The sequence below is a fragment of the Lonchura striata genome, chromosome 4 (assembly GCF_046129695.1).
Source record: "Lonchura striata isolate bLonStr1 chromosome 4, bLonStr1.mat, whole genome shotgun sequence".
NCBI classification, from domain to species: Eukaryota; Metazoa; Chordata; class Aves; order Passeriformes; family Estrildidae; genus Lonchura; species Lonchura striata.
In genome coordinates this window covers 61,950,877-61,967,928 of record NC_134606.1, presented here as the reverse complement: position 1 = coordinate 61,967,928, position 17,052 = coordinate 61,950,877, and the positions used below count along the sequence as shown (strand labels likewise).

Here is a 17,052-nt window from a genome sequence, read left to right as displayed (position 1 = left end):
AGCGGGCGGGGCGGCGCGCGCGCACTGCGCTCCCTCCGCGGCGGCGGCGGCGGCGGCGGGCGCTCCCGCCGGGATCAGGTGGGAGCTGCGGCTCTGCCGGGGCCGTGACGGGAGGAGGAGGAGGAGGAAGGTCCAGCCCGGGGAGAAGCTCGGCTGGCTGAGGCGACGCGTTCGCGCGGGGTCTGGGGGCTGCCCAGCCGGGTGCCGCCCTCCCGGCGTGCGTCGCCCCCTTGGCCGGAGAGCGGAGCCCGGGCGGGGGATCCGGCGGGGCCCGTGCTGTGAGTAGGTGCTGCTGCTTTATTTCCGGTGCCAGAGCGGTTTGTAGGCCCCAATATAATGTTGTAAACCTGGTTAATTTTCATTATGTTTGTTTATAATTGTTACAGTTGTAATTAATATAATTGATGTTGATTGGAAGCCCTACAAACAAGTCGTGAGGGGATGGCTGACTTTTCAAAGCGGCTTCATCCTCTGGTGGCACTTGGTTTTCACGACACCTTCCACCTAATAGTTGCACTTTACACTCTTTGTAAAAATGTGCTCTCCTCCTTTAAGGAGCAGCTTGTACCCTTACGAGGTACCTTTGGAAAATCTGGGCTTTCACAAAAATATATTTTTAAAAAAGTTTTTTTTTATATTGATTAGGAATATATGTATAAAACTGCCAATATAATTATTTTCATTATCTTTATTTTAAATGAAATTATTTTTGACAATATTCTGACAATATTAACATTATTTTTGACAATATTCTGACAATATTGACATTATTTTGACAATATTAACGTTATTGATAGTAATATTAAATAAATAAATTGTCAAATAACAATATTTGACAGTTATTCTGGTAATTTTCACTAATAGGCTTGAAGCATTGCACTGGAGGCAGGGTAAAAACAATCAGTTTATTAAAGTTCTATTGAGAGAATAATCTGAGGGATTAAATGTACGGGTTAGCTAGTTAAAAAAGGGTACTGCTGAACACTTACTATCCTTGTTAAATATTAAACATTAGAAATTTGAATGTTGAATGTTTAATCTTCCATCTAATTAAAAAAATAGGAGGCACAGTGAGGGGCTGGTTTTTAGCTATATCTTGAAACCTTTAAAAGCCTTAGATGAGCAAGGGTCCAGCCAAAGAAAATGAAAGCAGGAACAAGAGCTTGTAAATACGTAGTAAAATGAGTAGTGCAGTTAAGAAAATCAAGGAATCTTAGGTATGAAATTCCCTTCTGTTAAGAACAGGAAAAACAGTCTTATGGATGTTGCAAAAATGCTGAAGTACTCAGTGCAGCCTTTGTTCAGCTCTCCTGGAAAGTATAGTCAGATATTTACTAAAACTGGATAAAATTATATGATTGGAATGCAGTCAGAGTAACACTTCTTAAAAACATTTTTAAAAGACAGAAAAGCCAGATGATCTCTGATTCCCTGAATGATTCTGAGGAGGTGGTTTGGGAGGGGAATTTGTCAGTAAGTACAGGACAATTAAAATCAGTGTGCACACAGGAAATATTCTAGTGTGGTTCATTGAGAATGGTCTGGCTCAACCTTTCTTTTTTACAGTAGACAATGCACTTAATAAGGGGGGAATATGAGGAAGTCTGCCTTGAGTTTTACAGGAGTTCTGCCATAGTTCAAGGTACTGAAGTGTGCTCTAAAAATAATTAATTTTTAAAGATCTTTTTTTAAGAGCTTTTGAATCTGACTTGTAAATAACTCACTTTTAAACAGCAGTGCCATGAAACATACTACTGGAGAGTTCAGTTTTGAGTGTATTTTCACTGTTTCCTGGAATGTGGAATACAAAGTTGAAAGGATTGCAAGCACTGTGCAGCTAAGGGCTGGAATTAAAAACCACCTTGAGAAGCTTGGTAGCAGGTTGGAAATCAGTGTAACTAAGCTCAGTTAACAGGAACTGAGAGAGGAGGAGAACACAGGAATAAAAAAATCAAAGGCCTGATTCGTGGGAAAGGTGTCAGTGAACAGCAAACAGTATCCCAAAAAATATTGGGCATTTATAGTGCATTTGAGCACTGTAATGCAGAGTAAGACCAATATTAATTGAGAATTATGTTTTTTCAACTATCCAGGTGTTGCTTTGTCACATTTAACAAGTGTGAGTAAATACAAAAGCAAGGGAAGTGACTACTTTGCTGAAAAAGTGCCTTAGCTAAAATAGTCTGGTTGTTTTTGTAAACAGTGCTGGATATCTAGCCTCTGCAAGAATATTAGGTTTATTACGCTTTGTGAGGGGAGCTTGAAAGGCATAGACACTCTAGAAAAGAAGAAACTAGTGCCTTCACATCAGTGGAAGGGTTACTGTGTAAAGGCCAGTGATTAACAAGTTTTTGAGTTCTCTGTAGATCAAGATATGCTTGTTTTTAGATGGTGATACATGATTTAGATGCTGAAGGAAAACCTTTAGCTTTTAGGTTGATGAAACCTGAAGCTGAGTGTCCACAAATCTTTTGCTGGAGAAGTAAGTGTCTGGACAGACATCTCTAAGGCATAGTCAAGTCTCTCAAGGGCCATTACAGGTGTGTATTTAAGTAGTTCTGTGCATACAACATGGTGGAATTGCAAGTTTTAATAGGGGAAAACTGCTTTGGAATCTGCAAGTTTCCTTGAGCCTGGATTTTTATGGGGCTTTAGTAGGAAAGGCACAGTAGCTCCTCTTGGATGTAGTGTGTGCTTCCACAAGGGTTTGCTTCCAGGTGTGCACCCTTCAGGTGTCTCCTGCTGTTACCCTGAGAACAGCCTGGCTGGTTTGGTTGGGGAAGGCAGACTGTCCAACCATTTAAATCCATTTCACTCTCTTCATCAACTGTGCTTGCTAAAACATCTGCAATTGGCTGTTACAGGGCTGGAATGTTTCCTGGAAAAGAGAACTTCTGTGAGAAAGATGAGGGATAAAGAGTTCAAGGATGGGTGGGAAAACTGCTGCTTTGTCTTGATCAAAGGATGTGCAAACCGAAGAGTGAAAAATGGCAAAATGAAAGTGTGGCCTTGATCATGTCATGAAGACATTCATATATTCATGCTGTTAACAAGGAAACAGCAGCCTGTTAATGATATTTGGAATAACTGAATTGAAAAATCAGAGATGTTTCCAGCCAATGCTTCTAAAGATATAGTATGTCTTTCCATTTTCAGCACATATAAAGGAGAAGGCCTTCTAAAAAAATTACTTTTTTTTATACAGCCTAAAAATGCAAAGAAAATTTATTAGGTAACTTAAATTCCTTTTAGAGCTAAGTATTGATGTCTCATTTAAAATGAAATACTTTTACTTCTGCTAGTACAATGTCCAGAAGTGTTACTTGAGTGAGCTTGCCTGTTGCTACATAATTTTTCCTTAGTACTTCTATCAGCTTTCAGGTTTTAAAGTTGTGAGAGTATTGGGGAGCTTCAGCAAACCTATCCAGAATGTGTTGTTCTTGAGCAAGACTTCCGTCATGAAAACTCAAAATCATCTCAAATTTAGTTCAACCATTGAAAATTTTCAGGCTTTCTCATCACTAGTACACAATATGTGGCTGATCTATTTGCCAGCAGTGGTTTGGAGTTGAAATTTTGGGGTTTGAGAATCTTTTCCTGTTAGATAAAAAGAAAAAAGCTCAGTTTAAAACAGTAGGAAACTTGAATGGTGTTTCTTGCTTTGTATTTCACAACCCCAAAATGTAATGCCTCCAACTTTTGAGAACCAATGCAATACAAGATCTTGCATTATTAAGTTATTTAGGACTTTGCTCTGTGTGCTGAAGCTTATGAGAAAGCTCAACATCATTATCTTAAGGTATTCTTTGAAAGTTCCAGTAATTTTTTTTTCTAAAAGCATATGTAATCAACTTTGTGGTGCAATCAGAGTGGACAATGTAATTTCTGTGATTTACCTTGTTTTGGTGGATTTTGATGGGATGTTTACATAGTCCTTGTGTCTTTAAGAGTGGGATTTGGAGTTTTTCATTCATTTTCTCTTGAAGTCAAAAGAGTGTCAAGACTTACTGGTGATAATATTCAAAAGATGTTTTCTAGGATGTTTTTGAGATGTGATCACTTGGATTACAACAGAACAATTTAGCTTTACTTTGTGAGGTTGAATTTTCTATGTATATTTTTAGAGGTCAGAAAACAGTATTTGTGGTGTCTGTGTAAATCTGAGAATTAAAATGAATGCAACTCAACCTCTCTTCACTATCACAAAAGTAAAGAAAAAAATTGCTCAGAGTTTGGATTAGAAGGTAATTTGAGCTTTAAAATTCACAAGTCCAGGATAATAGTCTCTCCAGTGCTTAATAAACATAGTTTGAATTTTGGTGCAGCATGGGTGTTGGACTAGATGATTTTTGAAGGTCCCTTCCACCACTCCAAACCATTCTGTGATTCTGTGAAATATGTTTGTTTTTCAAGTAGCTGTGAACTGAATGTTTTGTAATTTTTTTCTGAGTTTTTTTTAAATTTAGATAGCATTATAATTAATATGTCTGTGAATATATATATGACATCTGTCAGATTAGCTGTGTAGTGTCCAATGTCTCTTCTGAGAGGATGGTGTTTGAACAAGAATTTTGTCTGAAGCCTTTTGTGACACTCACTGTTGTCAGTATTTAGATATTTCTACACAGTCAATTATTTCTTCAGATTTTGTTTATGGTAGTTAGGACTGCAGTCTTGTATATGAGAAAGCAGGTTAAAATATCTGTGTCAAGCCTTATGTTTGCAAAATTAAAAAAACTATTCAAGGGCCAATAGAAAGTGTTTGGCGTGCTAGAGAATTCAGATTTCCTGTGTCCCACAAAGAATTTTTAGCTGCAGAGTCATTGGCACAGAGAAAATGTTGTTTCTGCCTCGTGTCAGTTCTGTGGTAGGTAAGGTGTGAATCCTGTGGGTCCCAGCCTAACTCAGTCCCTTATTTGCTGTCCGGGAGAGGCATTGGAAGACTTTTTCTGTGATTAGCAGAGCATGATGTGATGTTATGGATGTAAGCAAAGGATGGGAGATCAGCTCTAATTCTCTGACTCTTTAGTGCTCTATGTTTAATTTTAAGCTTTAATGTAGTTCTTTTTGTTGAACTTATGTTTCTTTTGAATTTTAAAAAATATATTTTAAGCTACTTCATAGGAAATAGTAAAGTGCTCTGTACTTTACAAAACCCAGCTTAACTAAGTTGTTGTATATGTGGTGATAGTCTGGGTGTTGAGGCTGAGTGTGATTGCTTGAACAGTGCAAGTCATGAGTTCATGATTCCAGATGAAGTTGTAAAGTTCAGGAAATGGTCTGTGAATAAATGTAGCTATAACCAATTGTTACAAATCATACAATTTGTTTAAACTCCCATTTCCTGTTTTAGGGGAGAAGTATCTCTTGCTCTAGTTTTTGAATTTGTAGATTAAGAGAACTTGTAAGTGTATCTGTGGGAGAGAATGAGGTTGTACTGCTAGCCTTTAAATCAACATTTTCAATTTTAATTTCTTAAAAAACAGAACTATAAAATTCTGAAACCCTGACTAACTCTGTGCATAAATTGGAATGATACAATTAAAATATGTCTTATGAATATTGCAGGCATGTATTGAATCCTTATAGACACAAAATCTACATGTATGGAACCTCTTACATATATTACTCATATATATTATATTTTTTATACATATTACTTTACATATATATATATATATAAATAAAATGTTCTACAGACATGCAAAAATATATATGTATGTGTATAAACCACATATCCTGTAGGCTGTTATAAAAGTCTGAGGCCAAATAATCAAACTGACTATGTGAACAAACAAAATCCTTTCATTTTCCCATCAATATGTCAACTAACTTACGTATTTTCTCTCACTAGAAATGACTACCCCAAACAAGACCCCACCTGGTGCTGATCCAAAGCAGTTAGAGAGGACTGGTACTGTTAGAGAAATAGGCTCACAAGCAGTTTGGTCTCTTTCATCCTGTAAGCCAGGTAAATCACAACAACGATGTAAAAAGTTGAATGTATATTTATGTTTTGGGAGGAAGACATCCACAGCAGTAAAACTGCTGTAGTGTTAACTGTAGTTATTACAAATAATGTTGGCCTTCTACACAATATGAGAGTTATAACTGTGTCAGAAATCCTATGAGGAACTATCTGATATGAACTAAACTCCTAGATACTTTATATTAATTTTTTTAAATTTAATTTTTAAATTTAATTTAGTGAACAAACTAAGCCATGTGAACAGAATCACATGCAGCACAAGTGAAATTGTTTCTATGCTTTGGCATTTTGTCTGGGTGTCTTCCATTTTTAACTAAGGATGACCATGCTGCTGGGTGACCTAAATGTTCTGCCTGAACTTTTTAACTTTCTGTGGGCTCAGGTGTTACAGGGTGGCCCTAAAACCCTGCAAGTAAAATGAACCTGTGGTCCTGAGCAGTTAGTGATACCTGCTGAAAATATCTGAAAATCTGTATTCTTTCCCTTTGGGGTGGTTGAGTTTCTATTTCAGAAATATCTGTGGGGAACTGATCAGTTGTCTTGCTGCAGCCTAGGATTAATGATCCCTTTATGTCACAATATTGTGCTCAGGCTGAATGACTTTGGTCTGAAATCCTGGAATATTGGAGAAAAATGTCTCATGGTTTTGTTGAGTAAAAAGACTGAAGGAATTTTTTTTTTGCAGATGAAACTTCAGCTGCTATATTGGAACTGCAACTAGTGTGGAGAATCAATAAAAGGATATGATTAGTAAAAGGATAACGAGGGCACAGAAAGTACATAGCTGGAGTTTCTTCTTCAAATGTGATGCATTAACCTATAGGAATACTGTTTTTGCCATCTGTTGCCTGTTCTAGCTAGTATGTGAAAAAGCAAAAATATTTCAGCACATGACTTGAAAAGAAAATGTTACATTTGGCTAAAATTTTATAATTAATGGTCTCGGCTAATGATTTTTCTTTAGTTTAGCAGTTAAGTTACAGAAGTGGAAAAATCTAACTGTTAATTATTGCTTTGGCAACCAAGATGAATTACTACTTAACCACTTGAAATTCCAGGACATGTTGACATGGACCCCACAGAACTCAACAGTATTGAACTTCTGCAGATTCCCCTATTTCAGTTTCATGTCAGAAAAGCATAGGTGCACCTTGGATATCTAGAAATATTTCCTAATATGTTATAACTTGGGAGACATTAATTTGTAACAGTTGAAGAAGAGCTACATTTGCATCACAGAAATGGGAAGTTCAAGATTATCACATTTTCTTTTTCTTAGGGTTTGGAGTGGATCAGTTACGAGATGATAATCTAGAAACTTACTGGCAGTCAGATGGATCACAGCCTCATTTGGTGAACATCCAATTTAGGTATTAAAATATACTCTCTGTGGGTTAAGGTGCTTTGTGTGACTTTGTATTGATTACTGTTCAACAAGATAGGGTTTCTGGAAATGCAAGAACTCCTGGGTTAGTTCTGTTACCCAACTGGCAAGAAGTCAGCATTTCTAAAAATTAGATTTTCAAATGTTATGATCACTAAATGCCTAAATAAGCAATGAAAAGGAATGTTTAATGGTGTGTCAGTTTCAGCATCACATTTACTCATGTAAGGTGACTTATGTCCTGATTTTGTGTCTTTGAGTGTCATTTGGAGGGTAGATGACTCCTATGATACCCAACAAATGAGTTTGAGAATCATTTTTTTATTCCATCCTGTGTAGGATGCTTTCAGTACTTTAACACAACTTGAAATGAGATGTTTTTCCCCCTTTTTTATTTACTTTCTTGAGAAGGCCTTGGTCCAATAAGAGAGCCCATATTTGAAAAGCCTAACTTAAAGCTTCATTATGGACAAGTGCTTATTTGGCATCTGTTTCTTGGTATACCAACGTTTCTGAAGGCAGGCAAAAGAGAATGGTGAAAATCAACTGCATAATATAATATGGAAAATCACCTAGTTCTTCAACAGCAAGTTTCTTATGAATCACTAGATACACTTACTTTCATTTTCAGAACATTTAAATCCTTAGTTATTGCAAACTAGCAACAAACTCATCCTGAATATTTTTCTTTATGATGCTTACATAGCTTGTGTTGCTTCTTGCAGAAGAAAAACAACAGTGAAGACCTTATGTATTTATGCAGACTACAAATCTGATGAGAGTTACACTCCAAGCAAGATCTCTGTCAGAGTAGGAAATAATTTTCATAATCTTCAGGAAATTCGGGTAAGCCAATGATGCTTTGCATTCTATCTTAAAACAGTTCTCTCTTGTTAGGACATATGATGTAATAAAGTGGTTTTTGGAGGTAAAATATGGCATTGTGCTTGAAGGGGGAAAATGGCTGGTTTTATGTTGGTGTTTGCTTTTAGTTTTTATCTTGTAAATTTAGTAAACTAGTTTCTGTTTTTTTTTTTTTTAATCAGACTTTTACCAAACATAATTATAATTGAATATGTTAATAAATTACATTTTACTTCTGAGTATTGTTTCTAATCTTTTTCTTTTTAATACTGGACAGTCACTGAGATATAAAGATTTTGGATGGGATGCAGTTTTTTAACAATATGAAGCAAAATCTAATTTTCAATTTTTCAGATCGGTTTAAGATTTTGAATAAGAGAGTTGTAGTGTTTTGTTAGTGTTTCTTATTTAAAAAAATATGAAATCCAGTTTTTTTATGGTGATGCTTCTAGTCACAACTGTGATAAGATTTGAATTAAGTGCTTAGTTTTGCTTAGCTTTTGGTTATCAGTGAAATAATCCATGATCTTGCTATACATCCACCTTGGAAACTAATTGTGTTACTTATAAGCAGGTATCTTTGCTCATTCTGAGTCAGGGTAGCCTCATGTTTCAAATTCCTCTTCTCTGGAGCTCAGCAGTTATTGGCTGGTATTTTGTGAAGGTTTAATTTACCAGCCTTACATGGCAAGTATTACAACAACAGAAAGATTGGGGTGATGAGAAAAGGGTGCTGCTAAATTGTGGCTTGAATTTTTACTTCTGGGATTTTTATTTTTTTCACTTTGGTTTTCCATCCCAACAATCCAAAGTCCCAAGAGGAAGTTGTAAGTAGAAAGCTGTAGATCCTATGGGAGTAAAAAATAGTGTAGTAGAGATGTCTGTTAGCATTATGTGTCTACATCCTTTCAATGATTTGTGATAGTCTCTCAAGTTTTGACTTACAGTTTTATCCTAAATCTTAAATGGAAGGCTCTTGATGTCTTTTATTTCTATTTAATTAATTAAATATTCTTTTGAAGAAATATATCACCACATTATTTTGACATTTATCAGCTGTAAATTCTGCCTTTCCGTCTTCATAATTGTATCATAGCAATTTGGGAGCTGCACAGTCTCTGAAGAACGGCAGCTGGATCCTTTCACCTGTTAGGCTGTGGGTCAGTTTTCCGAGTATCCACTAGATGTCATTGTTGTCCTTAATTATCACTTTGATTTTGCACTTTTGTCTGCCTTTTCAATAACAAAATGATTATTGTCCTTTTTGTAGTCATGCTTGGTACATCTCACTGCCTAACTTTAGTTTCTCATACAGTGGTAAACTTCTGCTCTTGAGGGTATGTGTGTTATTAACACATTAAAGATCTATAAAGCAATAAAATGTATAACAAGTGTATTAGTTTTCTCCAGTGTCTCAGGCAGTATTTCTTTAGCTCTTTTCTTGTCAAACATGAGATTCTATGCATAATGTATGTAGTTAAAAATGGTACTGCTATATGAAACAAGTTACTAGCATTTTTTATTGTATATGAATGTGACTCTTAATATGATGCATGACAGAGTAATTCTTATGCATACCACATGCTCTTGTGCTTTTTTTACTTCCAAACTGAGGAGAAAATATGGTCACGCTTCTTATTAATGAGATACAATATTCTGATGCTGTAAAATGCTTGTGACTGTCATCACCATGATATTACATGTTGCTATCAATTTTCATATTTTCTAAATGGCTTGATACGGTTTCTTGAATTTTCCTTCAGTCTTGAAACTTTCTTCAGTTTCTTTGACACATGGGGAGGTTACAGTCTTGAAACTTTCTTCAGTTTCTTTGACACATGGGGAGGTTATTAAAGCAGTGTGAACTGTTATGAGCTCTTTACAGAAATCTGCTTAATTATACAATGATTCCATTGGATTCAGTACTGATTAACTGGGTGGAAAATCAGGCTAAAGCATTTATATTTTTCCATGGATTCTTGCCCAACTCATAGTGTGTAATGAATGTTTTTTCTTTCCTAATGGTCTAATTTTCAACACAATGCAATATGCTGTTGAGCTAAACTTTGTCACAAATATAAGTTTTAGTTTGTATTCTAGTATGTGAGCATATCCTGTTTGGAACCTAAGATGAATTTATTTTCTGAAAAAAAGGTTTCTTCCCCCTTGTTTATACTCCATTGTAAGGGTGAGAACAGCCCTTGCAATCTGGCAGGATTATTCCCTTACTCACTGCAGTTAAGGGGTGTGCACTCAGCCTTCTCCTATGGCACTTAAGTACCATTGTATCACAGCTGTCAAGCTTGGAGAGCAAATATTTTCTCATCTGCAGTCATGGAGTTTTCTCACATGATGGTATAAACAGTGTGGATGTACAATATAGTCTGTAGAGGCATTTTTGGAACAGCATCCAGACTCCTCAGGATATGTTATTACACCTTTTAATAATATGAAAACAACTCACTGCAAAGGATATGAGTGAAATGCTGTCTGTGAGAGATCTCTGGTCTCGTCAAGTGATGCTCATCTGTTTATTGCATTTATACCTCTCCAAGACATTGAGATATTCAGCAATTCATTTTGCTGTAAGGAGATTAAGTGTTTTGATGCTAAGTGCAGGTGGTATTTCAGGGTATCGTCTCAATCCATATATAATATATATATATATATATATATATATATATATATATATATGCACCTTGTAGTTTACAGTGGTTTCTGCTGTCAGCCTATAAAGTAGTATCTTTACATAGACTCAGGTGAAAGCCCATTAATCTTAATACACCTTTGTTGACAACAGTATGAGGCCTTTGTTTTAGGTTTCTGTTGGAGTTTTTTGTTTGTTTGCTTGCTTTTCCTTTGGACTGCTGTCTACTTTGTTTTCAGTTTCTCTTTGATTCCTTTTGGCCTTGCCTGGTGTTTCATAACCAGGTGCAAGCACAGCAGCATCCCTGGTGGCATGGGGCTGTAGCTGAGCACCACGGACAGGGCTCCGTCTCCACTGTTCGAAGAGATTCTGCACTAGAGAGGGGAATTACCAACTGGATGATTGCCCAAGCTGGGAGGCTTTTCCAAGAGGTAGTTAAGGAAGTGACCCCACTATAATTCCTTTACTTGTCTTGTGTCCAGTGACTGTAGTGAAGAAGTTGGACTTAGCCAGATGTTTTCTGAAATCCAGCAGTGAGCAATCTTCACCAGCAGTGAGCAATCTTCTGTACTTGGAGTAGACTTAGATCCCGAGGAGCGAGGACATGTTAGCTTGTCATAGGGCTGTTGCAAGGTAATGAACCAAGAAAATGTATTCTTGTGACTCTCTATTCAAACTTCTCTAAGGTGCATTTTGAACTGCTTTCCACTGAAGGTGCAGTACTGAGTTGTTACTCCTTTAGATTCCTGACTAAGCTTCATGTACTTTGGTTCGAAACCATTCCTCTATGTTCCATTCAAGAAAAGAGGCATTTCTGACCCCTAATTATTCCTTGGGTTCAGAATGTCAATTAAAAATAGTCAGTCTGCTTTCTGCAAACTACTCTTGATGATAAGAAAAGATGGAATAAACTTTAGTTTTACAGAATTTCAATCTTTCCTGTCTGCCTTTAGGATGTTCTGTAAACACAATCATCACACCAGCTCTTCATTTTGATTGTTATCTTGCTGTTAATGGTGGCTGAGTATGGATTAGTTTCATCAGGATGCACACAGATGCACTCTTCCATACATCTAAAGTTTACTGTTGGTGGAAACCTGCAAAGCAGGGGAGTAGAACGCTCCACTGGTATTGATTACTTATTTAGCCTTGTCATGGGTAGGAATCAAATTTCAGAAGGAAGGTTACTTCCATCTATACTCTGTACAAATTTCCACCTTCCAACTGAGGATATTTTGTGAATCCCCAACTGAGATGTTTATACGAACTCATCTTTACAAAAAGAAGGCAAATTAAATGATGTAACATCACTGTTGCCTGCCAATATCATCACCACTGTAGGTGATATGACCTTTTCATCATTTATGTGCTTATGGAAATAACTAATATATGCTTCAAACTGTGGAAATTATGAACAGGATTACAATTTTCCTGCCCTTTGATACTGTGGAATAGTAAGACATCAGAGCAGAGTTTACTGTGCAGTCATGAAAAGTGCAGGTATTGAAATAGCCTTTTATGCATATGAGGTGTGTGTATACAAATAGAGAGGTCCACATTAGAGCTAGTAGAGCACTGGAAGATTGTTTTGGCCAACCCACTAGAAAATGCATTTTTATCTTACCTTGTTATGATGTAGCATTTTAAGACAAATAAGCATCTCTTCTCTAGAGGAAAACTAAACATGCTGTGGTACACGTGACATGTAAAAGATATTTTTGCTTTTGTGTCTGAGGTTCAGAAACAAATCTATGAAGGAACCTTTTTTTGCCCCAGAAGGGCTCAATTAGGCAAGGGTACCTTAAAGAGGCCCTGTATTTTTAATTCTGTCAGTCTGACTTTACTTTCTGAAGCAGAGGAAAAGCCATGTGAAACAATGTGGCAACAGCTCTATGGAAGGCAGGAAGTTGATGAAATGCAGAGCTTTCCTCGAGGGAACTCAAGTACAGAGAGCCTAGGAGCTGATAGAAGCACTGTGTTACATATGTGTGTAAACCTTTCCTGCACGTACAATCTTTTTCATGATTATTCATTTAAATTCCACTATGGAAAAGAAATTGGAAAATCAACACCCTCACAGTAAAGAATTTTTTGCTAATATTTAATCTAAACCTTAGTTTAAGGCTGTTCCCCCTTGTCCTATCATTACATGCCCTTATAAAATGTCTCTGTTCCTCTTTTTTGTAGGCTCCCTTAGGTACTGGAAGGCCACAATTAGGTCACACTGTTACCTTCTCTTCCTGTAGCAATTGTTTGATTACCTTGTTCCTTCTCTTTTCTGTGCATGAAGTTCTCGGAGGAGGATTTGAAAAGATTTCCCCCAAATCTTTGTTAAATATTTTACTTCTGTAAAAATCTTTCTGGTACTAGTGCCTTTAAAATTCAGATTTTTAAAATGGTGTGTTATCAGTGCGGATAAACTCTCCTCCAGCATAATGGGGGAATTTTTCATTGGCTTTAATACAAGCTTTCACTATTGTATTCTAATTACAATACTTTAAACAAATTCTCTGGTGGACATGAGCAGGTTGCACATAGTGTGAAGGGAAGGAGCCAGATGCTTGAACTTTTTATGTTGAAAACCAACTGCAAATTTTGGTGTGCATATTCTCTAGCACTCTTTTGAAGTATGTAGTGTAATACTACTGTTGTAGAGTAGTAATCATATTAGCTAGGGGGAAAACTGCTGGTTTTCCTTGATAATTTCTTACCTTCTTTATACACCTGAAAGATTTATATAGGGAAGTCTTCAATAATGGAGATCAGTGTAGCAATAGGCCAACTTCTTTACCATTCTTAATTAGTTTTAATGAAGGATCTCTTTTTCACAAGTAGATACTGTGAAGAGAGTACCTATGGTGAAGGGAGCACATGGGTATGTTAATAGAAGTTCTGTGAGAGTATGGTCTATCATTTTTCCTCTTTGTACATTTTGCCAGTGCCATGGCCATGCTGCTCATGTACAAAAGTTCTAGCTAGAGGTGTGAAATAGTCGTCTTTCTTTTTCCTAATTTTGTTTTTAACTCTACCAGCTTCTGCAGCTGATTGACATACACACACGTATTGTGCTTCTGGCTTTTGTGACAACACTTTTTGTAGCCTTTAGCCCTTAGTGCTACGTATAGCTTTGTTTCTTTGAAACAATGAGTTTTTAATGCCTGGATACAGCAGAGATGCTGATCTTTCTCCCTTTGATAGCATTACCAAATTTTTAGAGCTCTTAGAGTGATCAGTCAAATTTCTGTGTCCTTTAGCTCCTAGGAATTGGTTCAAATATGTATATTGATGTACAGTAGATTGTATCTATTTAAAACGGTAGCCCCCATGCCCTTCACTGCCTGAAATTTCCAAGTTGTAATCAAACTTATGTGCTATCAGGCTGAGGGAAGAAAAGCATGTTTTTCTTTTATATGCTCAAAATGTAGTGAAAATCCCAGTGGACAGTCGTGTTTACAAGGGTAACTGTCTGCATTCAATTGTGGGTTATAAAAGTGCTTGCTTGAATAAATACACAGAGCTATCAGACAGAACAACCAATAGTTCGTTGGACAGTAGAATAGAAACACTTGCAAATAAAATTCCCATTGCCAGCAAAGTTGCAACTGAAAACCCCTGAAGAAACTGTGTATATCCTCTAACTATCTTGGAATGTAATGATTCAAGCAGCAGACATGTGCAGAGGGAGGGGGCAGGAGGGGGGAATCATTAACCAAGAAAGTTGTACATACCAGCAGTTTTCAGTGGGCTCCTTCTGCAGTGTGAGGCTGAATGCATTCCTCAAGTCATTAAGTAGCTCACTTTCCATATTCAGAGTTATGCTTTCTACCAGTTGTTACTACTTCTACCATCCCTTGGGTCCCCCTGTATGATTTGTTTTGCTGGTCTGCTTTTATTATAATGTAGCCTTTTCAGAAAAGGCAAAGGTGTTTGGCTGGTAACCACAGCATGTTGTAATGAGGGTGGAGTATGTTTGTCATTCTGCAGCAATGGTTGACTTCCATGAATGCCAGTGTCTATAACCACACAGGCTGTGGCAGTTTATCTTTTTGAATATATTCAGATTGCATAACAGTGGAAAAGAATCTCAGTAAATATCAGAATATCTGATCTTCCAAGCAAAAGCATGATGGAACCATTTTTTTACTTTACCCAGTGATGAGTCATGTATATTCCCATTAAAAAAAGGAAAATATTTCACTCCAGAAATAAGTCTTCACATTAGTGAATTAGTCATATATCAGACATTTCCTCTTAAAAGTTTGGATAATGTCACACAGGTGGAAGTAGTATTAAAAAAAAAATCAACAGTGAAAGACACAACAGGCTTCACTGTGTCCTGTAAAAACATGATTTTATTTTTGTTAGAAAACAAAACAAGAAATACGGCATCTGGAAAATAAAGTCTGAAAAACAGTCTAGTTAGCTGCTAAATAAACTTCAGAGATGAAGGTTTAAAAAAAACCACCAAGATTTGTAAAAGGAGGCGGGGGGGGGGGGAATAGTGTATTTCACCTTAAGTAAGGGACAATGTGTAATAAGGGATTTTGTGGTTTTACAGCTCGGTGCATGTGTTTGAAAGCTGTTCTCTCAGCAACGTGGGTGGCAGGTTATGCTACCATATAATGTATTGTAGTTGGCTCTCCACACTTGTCAGGGTTAGCGTTCAACCATTCGGAAAATTTTCCCATTGTTCTATCATGTGAACCAAGGCTAGTGTTGAATTCCCAATAACCTTCTGCAGGAAAAAGAGATTTAATTAGAAAGTTTGAAATTTGATTACTTCTGTTATTGTCTTAATGCACTTCTCTCTAATTTAGGTGCTTATCTGTAAATGCAATCAATTTTTGCTCAGGAAGATGAAAAACAAACTAAACACTGTACTGCAGTTGCTTCCACAATTTAAAAAGAAAACTTGTATACTCAATTCTGTCTTTCTTCATCATTAACACTCTATTTCCATCTTAAACATGTTTGCTTTAGATGGATCATAGCTTTTGGCAGCTACTGCATTTTTAGCAAATAATACTGTTTCTAGTAAGAGTTGCAAAAAAAAACTTTGTGTGAGGTCCTTGTAAACTGAAGCTTGGGAACGTTATGTTATTTCTGTATTTTCCCTTCTTTTGTGCTTCTTCTCTATTTGTGTCATGGTTATAAATTACATCGTTTGAACTAGAGAATTAAAAACATTTCATTTTGTGATTCCTGTAATTTCAAAAAGGGGAATGTTTGTTTTATGTGTATTTTTTTTCTTTGTACCTGTTATTTCAGAGCCTGGCACACAGAAAAATAAGCAGTTATGGTATTGAAATTCCATTGTGCCAGCACCTCCAGGGCATAATCCAAAAAAACCAGAAAAATCGCCTGCTGGGTTGTATGCAGTAAGCTTGTGTGAACATCAGTATCTGCTGTTCACACATCATTTTTTACTTGAAGTTCCTGTTGGAATAAAGGCTCTGTGTTTGGAGAGTGCACTGGGATACTTGTTGGTCAATGGTTTTTCAAAGTTTGTAGGGATTTCTAATTACAGTTTAGCAGTGTAGGCTCACTAGATACCTCTTGCAGATAATCATTAATGTTTCAGAAGTAATTGAAGCAAGCAGGGATTTGGCAACATAAAAACTGTAACAAGAAAGATCTGGGTGCTCTTCTCTTCGTTTAAGTATTCTCTCTAAGACTGAATATGGGAGTGAGGAATAAGGTGGGTGGATGGAAGGGGATGTGACAGCATGACAGAAGACACATACTTGGTTTCCCTACTTCAATATTTAACCCCTTCTTTTTCTTTCCCCTCCTTTTTAAATGCAAGTGTGGTCTCTACTTAGCATTTTAAAACATCCAAGTGCCTCCAGCTTTATGGCTTATGGTGGGTGTCAGTGTGTTACTCATCTAGAACATCTTTGTGGTGCTCAGTCAGGTGAACCCCCTCAGCTGATCAGAATTAATTTGAACTGTGTTTTACAAAACATGTGATACTGTGCTCTTGCAAATTGGAGCATGTAGCAACATCTACTTTATCTCTTGTGTTTGATCTCTCTGCACTTGGACAGGAGGATGGAGACCTGGGTAGGCAAACTGTTCTAATGCAGCTTTTTACTTGGGTGTTTGAAGTAAAACACCCAAGTAAAAAGTGTGTTCCTGGTCACATAAGGCTTCAAGGTTTGAACTAGG

The 17,052-nt window shown here is 36.8% G+C and overlaps 1 protein-coding gene across 4 annotated transcripts in view; it reads left to right on the top strand.

Moving 5' to 3' along the window:
• ANAPC10 (anaphase promoting complex subunit 10) overlaps positions 1-17,052 on the top strand; it is a 33,700-nt gene that overhangs the window by 1,054 nt on the left and 15,594 nt on the right. The window contains exons 1-4 of one of the 4 annotated variants that reach the window (XM_021549284.2): positions 17-78; positions 5,855-5,971; positions 7,269-7,359; positions 8,099-8,219. In XM_021549284.2, the coding sequence (XP_021404959.1) occupies positions 5,857-5,971; positions 7,269-7,359; positions 8,099-8,219 (327 nt within the window). In that variant the 5' untranslated portion in view covers positions 17-78; positions 5,855-5,856. Of the gene's footprint in view, positions 1-16; positions 79-119; positions 287-5,854; positions 5,972-7,268; positions 7,360-8,098; positions 8,220-17,052 lie in introns of those variants that run through there. The other 3 variants (XM_021549283.3, XM_021549285.3, XM_077783008.1) reach the window with 3 other exon arrangements.